The following is an 18,792-nucleotide window of genomic DNA, read 5'->3' as shown; positions in this document are numbered from 1 at the left end:
TCAACGATTGGATCAAAATTTAGCCGCCTGCATCATCACCACATTGTCATTGGCTACTTTGGATGCCTATCAGTGTTTTTCACTGTTCCAATGTAAAGTTCCATAGCATGGATACAATGTTGCTAACAGACACACGTTCCACAGGCTACATCAGTGTTCGTGACAAGAAGTGTTAAGGTACCAAAAATCAAATATCAGGACCAATGTCAGCTATTCATAACGGGTCGACACGGACAGAAGAAGAAAATCTCAGAATAAGCAATACATCGACTTTGACATTGTAGCAGTGACACTTGTCACCTTACCGTATGTATGTCACTTTCAGTTTACAGATGTGTGCTCACTTTGCATTCCTATATTTCTTGTAATGTGAAATTAATTTGTGCGAGATTAATTCATTATTTTTCATTTAAAACGCAATCTGGAACAGGGTATCATGTACCCTAAACATTTGAGGGTTCACAAAGTATGTGAGGATGGCAGTGGGTGGTCCCCTTCCAGAAGTTGGCGAATTTAGCAGCTTTTTCCTGCAATCTAGAGCCACAATCATTATGCTTAATTCTATGTAAAAAATATATGTTTATTTTACTGCATATCTAAGCATACCTCCAGAGCTCTCTGTATCCTCCTGACTGTTTTTTTTTTTTTAAAGAAACTAAATATATATATCTGCAGGTCTACTAAAATCTAGGTAAAAGATTCAAAGGAATGTGAGTCTTATTCAGTACATTTAGTAATTGCTAGCTTTTCTATAGACTACCAACCTTGCCAGCAGGCATGCCAGCTAAGATAGATAGACAAGCTAGCTACTCATAACTTGATTGATAGCCTGAAATTGGTAGCTAGTTATGAGGTTGGGTGATTGGGAACCTATCTGGACTAGCTAAACCCAACTTCATAAAATTGCTAGGTGGCTAGTAGTATTACAGAGAAACAACAAAATATTTGACAAAAAAGTTTAGAATATATATATATATATATATATATATATATATCACTCAGCAAAATAGTATATTCAACATGCAACCATTACAAAGATTTTACTGAGTTACTAGTCACAGATACCTTAATAATAAATGTAGGGGCGTGGATCAGAAAACCAGTCAGTATCTGGTGTGACCACCATTTGCCTCATGCAGCGCAACACAACTCCTTCGCACAGAGTTGATCAGGCAGATTGTGGACTGTAGAATGTTGTCCCACTCCTCTTCAATGGCTGTGCGAAGTTGCTGGATATTAGCGGGAACTAGAACACGCTGTCGTACACATCAATCCAGAGCATCCCAAACATGTGCAGTGGGTGATATGTCTGGTGAGTATGCAGGCCATGGAAGAACTGGGACATTTTCAGCTTCCAGAAATTGTGTACAGATCCTTGCGTCATAGAGCTGTGCATTATCATGCTGAAACATGAGGTGATGGCGGTGGATGAATGGCACAATGGGCCTCAGGATCTCGTCACGGTATCTCTGTGCATTCAAATTGCCACCAATAAAATGCAATTGTGTTTGTTGTCCATAGCTTATGCCTGCCCATACCATAACCCTACCGCCACCATGAGGCACTCAAAATGTTGACATCAGCAACCTGCTCGCCCCCCCAACACCATACACGCTGTCTGACATCTGAAATGTACAGTTGAAACCGGGATTCATCCATGAAGAGCACACTTCTCCAGTGTGGCCTTCGAAGATGAGCATTTGCCCACTGAAGTCGGTTACGACGCCAAACTGCGGTCAAGTCATGTCCCTGGTGAGGATGACCAGAACCCAGATGAGCTTCCCTGAGACGGTTTCTGACAGTTTGTGCAGAAATTCATCAGTTGTGAAAACCCACAATTTCATCAGCTGTCTGGGTGGCTGGTCTCAGACGATCCCACAGGTGAAGAAGTCGGATGTGCAGGTCCTTGGCTTGCGTGGTTACATGTCTGCGGTTGTGAGGCCGGTTGGACGTACTGCCAAATTCTTTAAAACAATGTTGGAGGTGGCTTATGGTAGAGAAATTAACATTAAATTATCCGGCAACAGCTCTGGTGGACATTCCTGCAGTCAGCATTTGCATGCTCCCTCAAAACTTGACACATCTGTGGCATTCTGTTCTGTGACAGAACTGAATATTTTAAAGTGGCCTTTTGTTGTCCCCAGCACAAGGTGCCCCTGCGTAACGATTATGCTGTTTTATCAGCTTCTTGATATGCCACACCTGTCAGGTGGATGGATTATCTTGGCAAAAGAGAAATTCTCACTAAGAGGTACAGTACCAGTCAAAAGATTGGACACGCCTACTCAAAGGGGTTTTCAAATTCTTTTACTATTTTCTACATTGTAGAATAATAGTGAACACATCAAAACTATGAAATAACACATATGGAATCATGTAGTAACCAAAAAAGGGTTAAACGAATCAAAATATATTTTATATTTGAGTTTCTTCAAAGTAGCCACCCTTTGCCTTGATGACAGCTCTGCACACTCTTGGCATTCTCTCAACCAACTTCACCTGTAATGCTTTTCCAACAGTCTTGAAGGAGTTCCCACATATGTTGAGCACTTGTTGGCTGCTTTTCCTTCACTCTGCTGTCCAACTCATCCAAAACCATCTCAATTGGGTTGAGGTTGGGTGATTGTGTAGGCCAGGTCATCTGATGCAGCACTCCATCACTCTGCTTCTTGGTCAAATAGCCCTTACACAGGCTGGAGTGTATGTTGGGTCATTGTCCTGTTGAAAAACAAATGATAGTCCCACTAAGCGCAAACCTGATGGAATGGTGTATCCCTGCAGAATGCTGTGGTAGCCATGCTGGTTAAGTGTGACTTGAATTCTAAATAAATCACTGACAAACCACCATCACACCTCCTCCTCCATGCTTGACGGTGGGAACTACACTCTGCGTCTCACAGACACAGCGGTTGGAACCAAAAATCTCTAATTTGGACTCATCAGACCAAAGGACAGATTTCCACCAGTCCTAATGTCCATTGCTCGTGTTTCCTGGCCCAAGCAAGTCTCTTCTTCTTATTGGTATCCTTTAGTAGTGGTTTCTTTGCAGCAATTCGACCATGAAGGCCTTATTCACACAGTCTCCTCTGAACAGTTAATGTTGAGATGTGTCTGTTACTTGAACCCAGTGAAGCATTTATTTAGGCTGTAATTTCTGAGGTAACTCTAATGAATTTATCCTCTGCAGCAGAGGTAACTCTGGGTCTTCCTTTCCTGTGGCGGTCCTCATGAGAGCCAGTTTCATTATAGCTCTAAATGTTTTTTACGACTGCACTTGAAGAATCTTTCTAATGTTCTGGGTTGACTGACCTTCATGTCTTAAAGTAAAGATTGTTGTTTCTCTTTGCTTATTTGAGCTGTTCTTACCATAATATGGACTTGGTATTTTACCAAATATAACTATCTTATGTATACCACCCCTACCTTGTCACAACACATCTGATTGGCTCAAACACATTAAGAAGGAAAGATATTCCACAAATGAACTTTTAACAAGTCACACCTGTTAAATGAAATGCATTCCAGGTGACCTCATGAAGCTGGTTGAGAGAAGTGTGTGTGCAAAGCTGTCATCAAGGCAAAGGGTGGCTACTTTGAAGAATCTCAAATATAACATATTTTGATTTGTTTAACACTTTTTTGGGTTACTACATTCCATGTGTTATTTCATAGCTTTGATGTCTTCACTATTATTCTACAATGTAGAACATTTTAAAGTAAACCCGTGAAATGAGTCGGTGTATCCAAACTTTTGACTGGTACTGTATATATATATATATATTTTTTTTTTACAGGACAAATCTGAGGGGGCACGTGCCAATGTGCCTCCTATGGGTATGATACCTCTGATCTGGAAGAACTCTCACCTTCATCAGAGCATTAGTAGGATGATGACCTGTTATTATAAACTATATTAGTTATAATAAAGTTATCATAACTTTATTCAGGGTGTAATTAAGTGTTTAAATAGGGTATTTGTGATGAGTACTTTGTCTCCGTAAATTAGAAATAGGCCTAGGCTACCATACACAGACATGTAATTGTGCTCTCAACAGTTGTTCATTAAAACTTTTATTACACCCACAGAAAATGAACTATGCCTAAAAGTGGACGGATCACTTAATATGTACAAGACATCTGAGACACCACCATGGAGAACAACGATGACAGGACCGTGTGTGTGACGTCAGTGAAAGGGTTAAAGGACAACTGGCAGAGATGGTCCAACGAGCACCAGGAGTACCAGAAAGACAACCCCTTCAGTAACGACCGGGGGGCTATGGTGAGTGCGACTGCCCAGCAGCAGAGGCTCCAGCGGGACGAGGATGGCTACGGGAGGCCCCAGGAGGGCTCCTTGACAGAGCAGAGGGGCCAGGACGCCCACATCCACATCAGCCGGGAGGTGGAGGAGCTCTGCCAGGTGATCAGGGACATCGGGGAAAGCTGTGGGGACGGAGGCAGCGAGGAGAGACCTGTGGTGACAGTGGAGTTTGGGAAGCTGTTTGAGCACTATGTGAACATCTCCAACAAGGTGGTGGGGATCCTGCTGAGGGCCAGAAAACAAGGCCTGGTCAGCTTTGAAGGGGAGATGCTGTGGCAGGGGCAGGATGACAGGGTCCTCATCACACTGCTACAGTCACCAGGATGAGATGACAGGGTCGTCTCTATGCTGCTTCAGTGACCAGGTTAATGCAGCTGACGGACAAGTCAGTAACCAAGGCCCTGTCCAGAAACATCCCCTAGCCCTTGGCTTAGGCACTCATGTACAGTAGTTGTGAAAGGATTGGCTAGGTCTAAGCAATATGATAAATTACATTAGGTAGCAAGGTGCAGCTACAACACCTATCAATTCTTTCAGATTTACACCTGCACCTAGTAGGGGTAGTTGTTTCTGGACAGGCCCCAAGAGAACCAACCTGTGGCAGCAGTGACATGCAATATGTAGGATGAACCTGAGCCTATTGGCCTGAATGGACCTTGCGTTGCATTCCCAGTTACACCACTACACTGTAATCTACATAGCGTTTACAATGTTCCTTAGCAACCTTTGTAATTAGACACAGAGGAAAGGTGTACTTTTTAGGGCACAAATAAAACACACTGACACTGTAGGCTTATGTTAGAAATGCTGGAAGGAGGCTATGAAACTGCATACATGGTTGACAATGTAGCAAAATGTACCACCATTTTATTTACATTCAGTAGAAATAGCACATCACTTTTTGGGCCACTGGAATTTGTGGAATTCACACTGTACTAAATTCACATTGTTCAATTTAACAAGAGTTGTTTGAGGAATGCTTTTGCAGCTACTTGCACTCATAACACAATATGATGAAATATACTCCAACACTTTACTCATTTGAAAAATAATTATTTTGTCACCAACTAATATACTTTATTCCGCACACACACACACACACACGTGTTCATGTTTACAAAGGAAAGCACTGATGTTTTTCAATAAAGTCTTCCAACAGATCACCAAAAATGACTGTTAATTCATGATAAATTGCATTAGAATGATAGGTAACACTTTATACTTTTTATAAGGCATTGGAAAAGGGTCATAAACATTTATATCAAGTCATAAAGCCTTATAACTGCATACTTTACATTAAGTGTTACTGAATGATGTTTCCCATTAATGAGAGACCAGGAAGGAAATGTAATACCCTAGTGGAGGCAGCAATGCATCATTTATTTAACCTAACCATGAACAACCATTTACATAAATACATGTAGAGATTTTTTTACAGCAACACGTCAACCAATAAATACAAACACATGACGCTCTCAATTTCATGCAGCAGCATACAACTAAACATACATTACATAACCGAAAGGTTGCTAGATCGAATCCCCGAGCTGACAAGGTAAAAATCTGTCGTTCTGCCCCTGAACAATGCAATTAACCCACTGTTCCTAGACCGTCATTGTAAACAAGAATTTGTTCTTAACTGACTTGCCTAGTTAAGTAAAGGTCAAATATATATATACACATTTAATAATTACTTTGTTGAGTGTTCCATCGGGCTGCAGTGCATAACAAAATTAAGAATCACTCTCCAACATTCCTAATAAAATAACACAGTTAATGTAGAGTATTGTGTTAAATGAATGTGTGACTCAAGAAACAATTGTTTATGGATGACTGAGCTCCTATTATGCATCTTGATGAATTAGTAATGTAGGTATTATTCAGTGAATATATTAAACCGCCACACTCCAGCGTACACTTCCATTTTACTCTTTGATCATATATGATTGATTACCATTCATGCAAAACAGTTGCTTTTCTGACCACTTGACTGAGGCCTAAAAGAGCTCATACTTCTCATTATGTTTCTCTGCTTTCAGTTATTTTACCTCATAATACAAGATCCTGTTGACAGTGACTGCATCGCGAATGGCACACTATTCATTGAACTACTTCTGAGCCCAGATGGGGAAAGGGTGCCATTTGGGATGCCGGCCAGTGGCACAATGCACATGCATTACTCATCTTTATCGAAGGTATCCTGCAATGACACTTACAGTATGTTTCCCAGTCCCAATACATCCCATTCACTTACCATTCTCAGGTCTCCTGGTCATGATCACTTAAGAATGTCTTTACGTTACTAATCGTTCTTTACATTAATACTGGAGCCTATGCACACACATGTACACTGCTCAAAAAAATAAAGGGAACACTTAAACAACACAATGTAACTCCAAGTCAATCACACTTCTGTGAAATCAAACTGTCCACTTAGGAAGCAACACTGATTGACAATAAATTGCACATGCTGTTGTGCAAATGGAATAGACAACAGGTGGAAATTATAGGCAATTAGCAAGACACCCCCAATAAAGGAGTGGTTCTGCAGGTGGGGACCACAGACCACTTCTCAGTTCCTATGCTTCCTGGCTGATGTTTTGGTCACTTTTGAATGCTGGCGGTGCTTTCACTCTAGTGGTAGCATGAGGGTCTACAACCCACACAAGTGGCTCAGGTAGTGCAGCTCATCCAGGATGACACATCAATGCGAGCTGTGGCAAGAAGGTTTGCTGTGTCTGTCAGCGTAGTGTCCAGAGCATGGAGGCGCTACCAGGAGACAGGCCAGTACATCAGGAGACGTGGAGGAGGCCGTAGGAGGGCAACAACAAGGCAGCAGGACCGCTACCTCCGCCTTTGTGCAAGGAGGAACACTGCCAGAGCCCTGCAAAATGACCTCCAGCAGGCCACAAATGTGCATGTGTCTGCTCAAACGGTCAGAAACAGACTCCATGAGGGTGGTATGAGGGCCCGATGTCCACAGGTGGGGGTTGTGCTTACAGCCCAACACCGTGCAGGACGTTTGGCATTTGCCAGAGAACACCAAGATTGGCAAATTCGCCACTGGCGCCCTGTGCTCTTCACAGATGAAAGCAGGTTCACACTGAGCACGTGACAGACGTGACAGAGTCTGGAGACGCCGTCGAGAACGTTCTGCTGCCTGCAACATCCTCCAGCATGACCGGTTTGGCGGTGAGTCAGTCATGATGTGGGGTGGCATTTCTTTGGGGGGCCGCACAGCCCTCCATGTGCTCGCCAGAGGTAGCCTGACTGCCATTAGGTACCGAGATGAGATCCTCAGACCCCTTGTGAGACCATATGCTGGTGCGGTTGGCCCTGGGTTCCTCCTAATGCAAGACAATGCTAGACCTCATGTGGCTGGAGTGTGTCAGCAGTTCCTGCAAGAGGAAGGCATTGATGCTATGGACTGGCCCGCCCGTTCCCCAGACCTGAATCCAATTGAGCACATCTGGGACATCATGTCTCGCTCCATCCACCACAACGCCACGTTGCACCACAGACTGTCCAGGAGTTGGCGGATGCTTTAGTCCAGGTTTGGGAGGAGATCCCTCAGGAGACCATCCGCCACCTGATCAGGAGCATGCCCAGGCGTTGTAGGTCATACAGGCACGTGGAGGCCACACACACTACTGAGCCTAATTTTGACTTGTTTTAAGGACATTACATCAAAGTTGGATCAGCCTGTAGTGTGGTTTTCCACTTTAATTTTGAGTGTGACTCCAAATCCAGACCTCCATGGGTTGATAAATTTGATTTCCATTGATAATTTTTGTGTGATTTTGTTGTCAGCACATTGAACTATGTAAAGAAAAAACTATTTAATAAGAATATTTCATTCATTCAGATCTAGGATGTGTTATTTTAGTGTTCCCTTTATTTTTATGAGCAGTGTATATTTGTATCACTTTTGATATCTTTCTTTACTAAGGGTAAAATGACCCCAAAATCATTCCAGTCATTACTATTTCATATACTGTGCTAAAAAATAAAGCGTAACTATTGGTAATTTTCACAAAAGTCTTTAGAATTAGAAGGAAAAAATATTTAGCTTAATTTCTGATTTGGCTGTTCAGCTTGATAGTAGAATTAAAAACCTCAGTTGAGTTGATTTGTACCATCATCACTAGTCTCACTGTAACCTGCTAAGGAGTATAGTACTCTCACACAGAGAACCACGGAGGGAGACCAGACCAGTCCTGACGTGCTCACTTCACTACTAGTAAGGTAACCCCGTTTCTCACTGGACCAGCCCAGACTGCAACCCACCACTCAGTTGGTCTCTCCCTTAAGAGTTCATCTGCTGAATCAACTGGTCCGCCTGAAGTAGACAAACACACATAGTACAATAATAAATAAATTACAATTCATGGCTTCTTCGTGGCTTTTTGATGTCTGAATTTCCAGTCCATTGTCAAGCTCATGTAGTGTATCTAAAGGTAGAAAAACAAAAGCTCTTGCATGAGGTGAGAGCTTGCAAACCAACGTGATGGGAATAGACTGATATGGGTGAGTGTCCCTGACATACTGTATAGATGGCCATCCTTTAACCTGGGAAGACCCATATACACACCAAAGGCAGACACAGGTAAAAACAGGTTTCTTAGTCCGGTGTATTTGGGGCTTTAGTCACCTTACTTCATCCCAACAGATTTCCCCAGTACAGTAGTCTCCACATGGAGTTAATCGACCATGAAAGCTGGCAGTGATAATGCAGTGAGAGATTAGTGTTGGCTGACTGGCTCTTGACAAAAACACAACAGCCAGAGTGAAATAAAAGAGCTGCTAGAACAGGAACAATGGAGCTGTTCATCATCTGCCAATCTAGACTGTCTAACTACATGTATATGTTTTTAAAAAAGCCCTCTTTCCCAAACACAATGCTAACAAGCTACTCCGACAAGTCTAAATGAGTGGAGTTGATGTGTTGGTGTCCAGGTGCTGTCAAGGCAGCAAGGCAAGGGAAATTGTTGTTCTATCCCGACTGTGGTATAGACGAACACTGAACTCAATAGGTGGATAATATTACCACAGAACAGACAATGTGGGGGGAATAGTGAAACCTTTATCACACAAATTCTGACAGCTACTGTACTACAATGGCCAATTGAAAGAGACTTACCATGACAAACCAATAGGAGTTGGGTCTGTAGAAGAGGCGGGACATGAAGCCCATTTGACTGGCAGGTGCCAACACATGGTGATGCAGGTGAGAGACAGAACAGAATGGGGGCCAGTGGAAGCCAAACCTGTAGACAGAAGCAGGCAATGTTTATTTTATTTTTGTCTCTGCATGATCTGCTGTGACAACAGCAGCATGTTCAAAATGCTAAATTCTACAGACTACAGAATGTGATTTGCTGTTGTATGTCATTGCATTAAGCCAAACCAATCAAATATGCATGCATAGCAAACATTTGGCCTATAGAATTGGAGTCACTTGTTAATAAAAGGGCCGGGACGATACCAGTATTGCAACACTCGTCAGTATCGTGGCAAAGAAACAAAAACACAACATGGATTTAACTTATTTTGAAAAACAGCCCTAATGTTGTAAAGTTATCATTATGTTGTCATCTAGTCACATTTGTTCATTTTTCAGGCTAAATCACACAATACTTTGCATACAGCAGGTTTTTAAAGAACCAAAGAGTTTGCTTGTATTGAATTTTTTTTGCCATGGAAAACATATCTCAATACTGGTATTGTCACAGCCCTAATAACATCTGAAGATTGAAAAACGCTCCTTCATTTGAATCATGTGACATTGACTGGAGAGAATGTTGTGGTCATACCTAACATCTCTGAGGTCTAAGACATTGTTCTTCTGAAGGATCTCCATCCCTATCTCCACCATCTTCTCTACTGATCACAGACACAGCAGGATAATCAGTTAAAACACACACACACACTGTCACACCCTGACCTTAGTATTCTTTGTTTTCCTTGTTATTTTGGTTAGGTCAGGGTGTGTGACATGGGTGATGTATGTGTTTTTGTCTTGTCTAGGGGTTTTTGTATGTTTATGGGGCTGTTTCCCTTCTAGGTATATTGTATGTCTATGGTTGCCTAGATTGGTTCTCAATTAGAGGCAGCTGTCTATCGTTGTCTCTGATTGGGAACCATATTTAGGCAGCCATATTCTGTGGGTACTTGTTTCTGTTTCACCACACGGTACTGTTTCGGTTTTTCACGTTTCGTTTATTGTTTTGTACTGTTTCGGTTTTTCATTCAAATCTACTATGGACACTTACCACGCTGCATTTTGGTCCGATCCCTGCTACACCTCCTCTTCAGATGAAGAGGAGGAAATCAGCCGTGACACACACACTCTAGAGGTCGACTGATTATGATTTTAACGCCGATACCGATTATTGGAGGAACCGAGTAATCGGACAATTTATTTTTTCATTTATTTGTAATAATGACAATTACAACAATACTGAATGAACACTTCTTTTTATTTATTATAAGTTAAAACAAACATCAATAAAATAAATTTAGCCTCAAATAAATAATTAAACAAGTTCAATTTGTTTTAAATAATGCAAAAACAAAGTGTTGGAGAATAAAGTAAAAGTGCAATATGTGCCATGTAAAAAAAAAAAAAATAATCTAACTTTGAAGTTCCTTGCTCAGAACATGAGAACACATGAAAGCTGTTGGTTCCTTTTAACGAGTCTTCAATATTCCCAGGTAAGAAGTTTTAGGTTGTAGTTACTATAGAAATTTTAGGACTTTTTCTTATACGATATGTATTTCATTACTTTGACCATTGGATGTTCTTATAGGCACTTTAGTATTGCCAGTATAACAGTATAGCTTCCGTCCCTCTACTCACCCCTACCTGGGCTCGAACCAGGAACACATCGACAACAGCCACCCTCGAAGCAGCGTTACCCATCGCTCCATAAAAGCCACGGCCTTTGCAGAGCAAGGGGAACAACTACTTCCAAGGTCTCAGAGTGAGTGACGTCACCGATTGAAACGCTATTAGCGCGCACCCCGCTAACTAGCTAGCCATTTCACACCAGCCTAATCCCGGGAGTTGATAGGCTTGAAGTCATAATCAGCTCAATGCTTGAAGCAATGCGAAGAGCTGCTGGCAAACGCACGAAAGTGCTGTTTGAATGAATGCTTACGAGCCTGCTGCTGCCTACCACCGCTCAGTCAGACTGCTCTATCAAATCAAAGACTTAATTATAACATAATAACACAGAAATACGAGCCTTAGGTCATTAATATGGTCAAATCCGGAAACTATCATTTTGAAAACAAGACATATTCTTTCAGTGAAGTATGGAACTGTTAAGTATTTTATCTAAACGGGTGGCATCCATAAGTCTAAATATTCCTGTTATTGCACAACCTTCAATGTTATGTCATAATTACGTAAAATTCTGGCAAATTAGGTGGCCCAAACTGTTGCATATACACTGACTCTGGTGCAATGAACGCAAGAGAAGTGAGACAATTTCACCTGGTTAATATTGCCTGCTAACCTGGATTTCTTTTAGCTAAATATGCAGGTTTAAAAATATATACTTCTGTGTATTGATTTTAAGAAAGGCATTGATGTTTATGGTTAGGTACAGTCGTGCAACGATTGTGTTTTTTTCGCAAGTGCACTTTTGTTAAATCATCCCCCGTTTGGCGAAGTTGGCTGTCTTTGTTAGGAAGAAATAGTCTTCACACAGTTCGCAACAAGCCAGGTCACACAGTTCGCAACGAGTCATGTTAGCAGGCAATATTAACTAAATATGCAGGTTTTAAAATATACTTGTGTATTGATTTTAAGAAAGGCATTGATGTTTATGGTTAGGTATACATTGGAGCAACGACTTTCCTTTTTCGCGAATACACACCGCATCGATTATATGCAACGCAGGACACGCTAGATAAACTAGTAATATCAATCATGTGTAGTTAACTAGTGTTTATGATTGATTGATTGTTTTTTTTTTATAAGGTAAGTTTGATGCTAGCTAGCAACATACCTTGGCTTCTTACTGCATTCGTGTAACAGGCAGGCTCCTCGTGGAGTGCAATGTAATCAGGTGGTTAGTGCGTTGGACTAGTTAACCGTAAGGTTGCAAGATTGAATCCCAGAGCTGACAAGGTAAAAATCTGTCGTTCTGCCCCTGAACAAGGCAGTTAACCCACCGTTCCTAGGCCATCATTGAAAATAGAATGTGTTCTTAACTGACTTGCCTCGTTTAATAAAGGTGTTCATTTTTTTTAATGTATTTTTAAATCAGCCAAATCGGTGTCCAAAAATACCGATTTCCAATTGTTTTGAAAACTTGAAATCGGCCCTAATTAATCGGCCATTCCGACTAATCGGTCGACCTCTAACACACACCTTTAAAGTTGCATACCTAATGACACATGCTCTTTACTGAGTGATTTACAGTTTCCAACAGGGCACAACCAGGTAATGGTGGGGCTCGCTGGTTCAACTAGGACGTCCATCACAATCAGCATTGTTTAAAGTTTGGAAGCTAACCTGCCTAAACTATTTTTGGGGGATCAATACTGTATATTGTTTCCACATAGCTATGGAGTATGATCATAGAACAAAGGGGTTAACGGATTAGCTCAAATGACCTGTCATTAACTGTCAGTGGTCATCATTGTCGCCGTTTATCTGACAGCTAACATAGCTAGCCAACGTTAGTTAACGTAACGTTAGCCTAGCTAGCTAGTTTATAGTTGGTGAGTCGACGGGAAAAGCAAACATTTACCCAACTTGGCAATATGCACTAATGACCACCTGAAGGCGGAAGTGAAACACGTCCCTCACTGAATCAGTCTAGATAAAATATTTACATTTTAGTCATTTAACAGATATGCTTTTCTATTTTCTGCCACATCTTCAACATGTATACGTTAATGCATCGATTATATTGCATTGTTGTTTTTGCCTAAATGATTTAAAGATGGGATTTTTTAAGCCATTTTCGTGTTCTGCAGCAGACAGACCTAGGAAAAGAACGATACAGATTAACTTGATTAATTTTACTGGTCATAGCCTATAATTTAGTTGATCTAACTCCTCCTTACTATTTACAGTAATAAAGATGTGCTCAATTTAGGTATTTTGTATTTTATTAGGATACCCATTAGCTCTTGCGAAAGCACATTAGGCTGTATCCTATGTAGACCTCGTTTTTGAGATTGCAGGTGTCGTTTTCATTAAACAAACGTCCTTTCTTTGACAGTACAACAAGATGTAAATCAATGCTGTGACATTTTATAATTTCTTTCAAAACCAATACTTGTACAATGACTGATGTGTGACTACTGAGGTGGCCTTAGGCTACCTATTGCTAGATTAATTTCAACATACAGAAATGACTGGGCATCTAGTATGATATTTCAAACTACTGGGTTAATCTAACACATGTCAAATCCTTTTGTTATTATAAATCTTGCTTTTATATTGTTGTTGATGAGATTAATATTAGTATTACTATTTCAGGCAATGATGCTTATTGATCTTATAACAATCAGTCACATAATCACACAGGTTTAAAGCACATTTTTGTCACCTGGAAATGCAGAATTTTAATGAGCCATTAACAGTGCCAGCACTGTACAGCACACATACAGAAAAACATACTTACAAACTCAACACATACAAATAGAACAGAACAAAGCAAACAAAACAAAATACTTCCCTAGATAACATTTATTTAAATAGTGGTTAGAACGTTGGAATCACCGTGCTGACAAGGTACAAATCTGTCGTTCTGCCCCTGAACAAGGCAGTTAACCCACTGTTCCTTGGCCGTCATTGTAAATAAGAACATCAAAGTAATGTGAAGAAGATGCCAAATTAAAACAATTCGTACATCTTATATCCTGTTTTGTTCTTGACATTTTTTTTCATTCTCTTTTACAAAGTTAAGAAAACATTTAACATGGGATTTAAACCCATACCTTTAGTACAAACCATTAGAGGCCACAAGTGAATGGACTTCCAGGTATTTCTAAAGGTTTTTACAGTCCTCAGTTAACCAGGCAAAACACAGATACAATCTGAGTTAATGCTGGTATAATAGGTTACGCGCTGGTAAAACACAGCTAAAACCAGCCTAAAAGTCACGAGACCAGGTTTTACACAGGACAAACCCAGGGGAGAATGACTGCCCCCTCTCATTCAAGGCCAACCACAGTACTGCATGCATTATTTGCAGAACACAGGATCCCCATTAATAGTGAATGGGAAGATGGCAATCTTTGTGTAAATAAAATAATAACAAACCAAAAAATAATGCTACTGATAATTGCTTCTATTATACCATATGTATGTGCTGGAACCGATTATTTTAAAATCGCACACAGAAGAAGTCATTATCATACTTTTGTAGCTAATGGCAGCGTGCCTTACCCCAATCTGCCTTCAATGTGAAAAACTCAATGAGAGGGGGCAGCACTGAGCTAGCCTGCAGCGTCACATCCTGGAGTAGCTCAAACTAAGCATGTTATGCCTACGTAAATCTCCCACATGAGACACCATCTTAACAGACTTCCTTGGCTTCAAATGCACTATTGAGTTTTCACATAGGAATGACTGGTGTCACATGATCAATGGCTTTGTCCGTTCATATATGAATTCAGCTCACTGTACTCTAACAGCTTGAGCACAGGCTAAACCTCACTGAACACAAGTAAAGTCATGTTGTAAACCATAGATAGACATGGCTCTGGCTTTTTTCTCTCTCTCTTTTCCGCTTCTGAGTCTCTCAGTGTCTCGCTCTGTTTACTGGACAGTCCAGACCTCCAGGTCCTGCACTGTGAAGTCTTGCTGGGTGGACAGGGGCTGGTTGTTGAAGGTGTGACAGGAGTAGCTGGCACCGTGGTACAGATCAGCATCCAGCCACAGGCCAAAAAGCCCCCTAGAGGTCAACAAGAGAAACATATATCAGACCAGCGCCAAGGGATGCGGTTTAGCCTATCTGATCTGTAGACATCAATGGGTTTGTGGAAGCTAAATCGATTTACTTTTAGATTAGGTATTTAGGTATTAGGTATTTTAGGCTTAGGTATTTCTGATAAAGAAAATTCTGAACACTTACCCTCCTCCACCAATCTGTAGAGAGTCCATATGGCCCCTGATGAAGTACGAGTTCTCACCACTCCACCTGTAGGCCTGTGTGAAGAGAGAGGTGTCAGACTAACTCACGACAGTCAGGGGAAAGATACTGTGATGTTGACCACAGCCTATTAACTACAACGACAGGGGCTGTATCTAAAATGATACCCTATTCCCTATAGTACAAAGGTAAGCTCTGGTCAAACGTAGAAGTGAACTATATAGTGAATAGGATGCCATTTTGGACAAAGCCGTGCACACAACAGCATGCAGTGTTACCTTGAATGCAGGGTCGAAACTGTAGACAAAAGTCTCTCCTGTTCCGTAGCAACAGTCACTCACTCTGAAGGGATGGGAGGAGAAGGCACCAAACACCTGAGAGAGAGGAAAACAAACCTATTAGCATTTTACTGGGATCGTATGACCCATTCATAATGTAATAACAATGTACATGGATGTAATATTACGTTAAATGTCAATCATATAGAACAGTACGTTGTTGAGATGTCCACCTTTTTTTCCATGTCTTTGATGACCAGAAGCACAGGACTGTCGATGTGGGCCATTTGCCTGTACAGAGTCTTCAGGCTGGTGCCATGAATGGCTGTGCTGTAGACCAGGTTCCATGGATACCCCTGTGTCCTTGCTGGCATGTGATTGGCTAGCTGGGGTTTCAGAAACAGAGGATGAGATTGATGATGAGAAAATGTCCCATTAAATTCACATGTCAAAGCTGTGTAGTGTTGAGATGAGTATGTGCACTTTATTTGCCCGGAACTCAGTATAAATTGAAGAACCCCCAAAAAAGTCCCATATATTTAGCTTTGTACATATCAAATAAACCAAAGCACTAAGTTCCTCCCATGAGCTGGCTGTGTAGCTTATATAGTGCTGGGAGATGATTGCTTTACTTTTCCTTTACTTCATTAGGTTTATTTGATAAGTACAAAGCACCTTCATCAACATTTCTGTAAACATGCCAGGATTGACTGTATTAGCTACAGTGTTTCGTTTTGGTGTAGGTTAACAGTAACTCACACTCTCGATGTGGTGGTCATTAAGGAGCTGGCTGTGGTTTCGGAGAACAGGAAGTAAGTCCTCAGGCTCCTCGTCCTCAGAGCAGTTACCCTCCTCTGAGCTGCACACACTCCGTCGACGCTTCACTGCATCCTTCCCTGTGATGATCTGCAGGGAAATAACTCTTTAAGGGGAAAGTTCATGCAAATTACAAAATGACACATTGATTATGTCCCCGATATTATAATTTCCTGCATTCATGTTCAAATGATCTTAAAGTAACTTTATTAAGATACACAATCAATTTCAGATACTTGAAGATGATTTGGATATGAAACCACAACTCTGTTCAAACACACTCTCTTTTTCTCTCTGCTGTTAGTTTCTTAACCACACTGATATTGTAAAACATAAGGCTGAGTGATTAACTGACTCAAACGCAAACACACATAAAACATGAAACCACCCACAATCAGTACTAGTGAGGGAGGGTGGGTGATAAAAGACTAAATACAATCATTTATTTCCAAGAAATTACCATTTTTGCAGACCACCCAAAAACGACTCTTCTATCAACAAAAAAGGCATACAAACTAGTACATTATCTCACGCTAAACATTACAATTCATGAATATCTGAGTATAGTTAGCAACCCACCTCTACATATGGCTCCAGACATTTGTTTGCAAAGTAAAGCACCTTGATGTTCTCCTGCATTGGTCTCATGTCTACTAATATTCCTCTTAGTCTAACACTCATTTATACTAATAATGTAACATTAGCCTTAGTATATGATACTGTATGTACCACAGGCACAGGCAAGAGTGTGAACTGATAACCTGTACCCAACCATCAAATGCTCTCTTTTAAATAATTCAAGTTTCATCCCCCTAAATATCATTGGCTGATAGCAACCCTGCTTATGGTAACGTCAATGGCCACCTCCGTTTTGTGGTTCAGATTCTCGAAAAACAGGATGTCATTTTCAGTTAACTGAATTATGGGAAGTATGCCCAAATATGGTATGTCCACCAGGTGCAAAGTATGTAATTATTGCACTAACAGCAGTGGGCAAACAAGTAGCCTGGGTTCTAGTCTGTGTCTGCTAACCTTCCACTCTTTGTACTCCTGGGTTCTAGTCTGTCTGCTAACCTTCCACTCCTTGTACTCCATGCCATATGCCAAACATGTTTAGCATTATGAGAAGTGGCAAGGAGTGGAATGTTAGGAGAAGAAGACTGGTACCCAGGCTAACACATCAGTGCATTGCAGCGACAATAGTTGATAGATATTTCATCACAACAAACCTAGTCTGGAAAAATAAATGTCAAATTAAAAAAAGTTTCAAACTTGCTTAAATCTATTATTTCATACTTGCATCATTTTTCTAATCCATTCTTTATGGTGATAAACTGCTCTCATTGTATTAGAGATAGAGATCCTTGAGAGATAGAGATCCTTGAGTCAGAACTCACCTCCCAGTTTTTGGAGGCAGGGGCAGCTGGGTCGAGGAATAACTTGTCAATCACAGCCAGCTTGTCTTTCTCCACTACCAGATAGTGGGGATTATTGTGGTGTCTCATGTTGTTGTCCTTGGTGTAGAAGTGGTCAACCCTGAGGAGGCAATCACAATACCAGTCAAAAGCTTGGTATTGGTACACCTACTCATTCAAGGGTTTTTCCTATTTTTCCTACATCAATATATTGTTTATGTACTTTATATTATGTAATACATGTTTCACCAAAAGCCCACACACTATTCTACAATATTATTGAAACACAATCTAATCTAACAACCACAAGCCAGAAATCTTTAAACAAGTCTAAAGTTAACCAATTTCTGCATGGAAAAACAAGTCTTTCAGCTACTTTTCAGAAATAACACTTATAGGAAAAAGTTCATTAAGGGTCCAAATACATGACTACACACCATTGGAATGCCACTATCGGATCATGCATAGCCTTCACTTGTGGCTCACCACCCACATGAATTCTTGCACAGACAAGACCTGAAGTCTCATGCAGAAGAGGCTAGAGCTGACATAGGCCTAGCTATTCCCCCGAACAAGAAAACCCCCAAAAGCTGCAATATCAAAATCCCTCCCATTGCTCTAGCAAAGAAAGAGCAAGATTCGTCTTTACAAAACCTACAAAACCATATTTCTCCAAATCAAGCGTCCAGGTTTGGTATCCAAAGTAAGTATTGTGACTTACTCTTCAACGCTGTAATTGGCTCCCATGCTGAATAGTAGCCGGGGTAGAAAGGTGGTTCAGGGGATGGAAAAGGAGGTGAAGAAGAGAGGATGATGTGGTGAAGATGAGAGCGGATTGTCTGCAG

The 18,792-nt window shown here is 41.0% G+C and overlaps 2 protein-coding genes and 1 long non-coding RNA gene across 7 annotated transcripts; 1 reads left to right on the top strand and 2 right to left on the bottom strand.

The window, feature by feature from the left end:
* The first annotated feature begins 48 nt into the window (after window positions 1–48).
* On the top strand, window positions 49–5,491 carry LOC110485162 (actin-binding Rho-activating protein). Of its 3 annotated transcripts, none has more exons than XM_021556245.3 (2): window positions 49–177; window positions 4,087–5,491. In XM_021556245.3, the coding sequence occupies exon 2, from the start codon at window positions 4,151–4,153 to the stop codon at window positions 4,646–4,648; it is 498 nt and encodes a 165-aa protein (XP_021411920.3). In that variant the 5' UTR covers window positions 49–177; window positions 4,087–4,150; the 3' UTR covers window positions 4,649–5,491. The 3 variants fall into 3 exon arrangements, with proteins under 3 accessions (XP_021411920.3, XP_021411905.3, XP_021411912.3); XM_021556230.3 differs by having other exon boundaries at window positions 49–306; XM_021556237.3 differs by having other exon boundaries at window positions 65–310.
* On the bottom strand, window positions 5,377–12,736 carry LOC110533712 (uncharacterized). Its single transcript, XR_016485404.1, has 3 exons — window positions 12,337–12,736; window positions 9,462–9,588; window positions 5,377–8,660 (listed from the first exon to the last, which is right to left on the bottom strand). It is a non-coding gene; the product is annotated as an uncharacterized LOC110533712 (long non-coding RNA).
* Window positions 12,737–13,880: 1,144 nt separating this feature from the next.
* On the bottom strand, window positions 13,881–18,792 carry LOC110485145 (nuclear receptor coactivator 7). 3 transcript variants are annotated; one of them, XM_021556215.3, is made up of 7 exons: window positions 18,669–18,792; window positions 17,930–18,068; window positions 16,476–16,622; window positions 15,950–16,102; window positions 15,717–15,812; window positions 15,421–15,494; window positions 13,881–15,240 (listed from the first exon to the last, which is right to left on the bottom strand). In XM_021556215.3, exons 1-7 carry the CDS (start codon window positions 18,692–18,694, stop codon window positions 15,105–15,107), a joined length of 771 nt encoding a protein of 256 aa, XP_021411890.1. In that variant the 5' UTR covers window positions 18,695–18,792; the 3' UTR covers window positions 13,881–15,104. The 3 variants fall into 3 exon arrangements, with proteins under 3 accessions (XP_021411890.1, XP_021411897.1, XP_090050117.1); XM_021556222.3 differs by lacking the exons at window positions 17,930–18,068; window positions 18,669–18,792 and adding an exon at window positions 17,112–17,405; XM_090193991.1 differs by lacking the exons at window positions 17,930–18,068; window positions 18,669–18,792 and adding an exon at window positions 17,112–17,322 and having other exon boundaries at window positions 16,476–16,638.

This window comes from Oncorhynchus mykiss, chromosome 2 (assembly GCF_057628025.1).
Source record: "Oncorhynchus mykiss isolate SJ-2025 chromosome 2, ASM5762802v1, whole genome shotgun sequence".
Lineage (NCBI taxonomy): Eukaryota > Metazoa > Chordata > Actinopteri > Salmoniformes > Salmonidae > Oncorhynchus > Oncorhynchus mykiss.
The sequence above is the reverse complement of the archived record's forward strand: the minus strand, read 5'-3'. Positions and strand labels throughout refer to the sequence as shown.

Coding starts and splice junctions, on each gene's coding strand:
- LOC110485162 (XM_021556245.3), top strand. CDS start 4,151: ATGGAGAACAACGATGACAGGACCGTGTGTGTGACGTCAGTGAAAGGG.
- LOC110485145 (XM_021556215.3), bottom strand. CDS start 18,694: ATGGGAGCCAATTACAGCGTTGAAGA. Junction 18,069..18,668: donor GCCAATTACAGCGTTGAAGA/GTAAGTCACAAT, acceptor TTGCCTCCTCAG/GGTTGACCACTTCTACACCA. Junction 16,103..16,475: donor ATGACCACCACATCGAGAGT/GTGAGTTACTGT, acceptor CTGAAACCCCAG/CTAGCCAATCACATGCCAGC.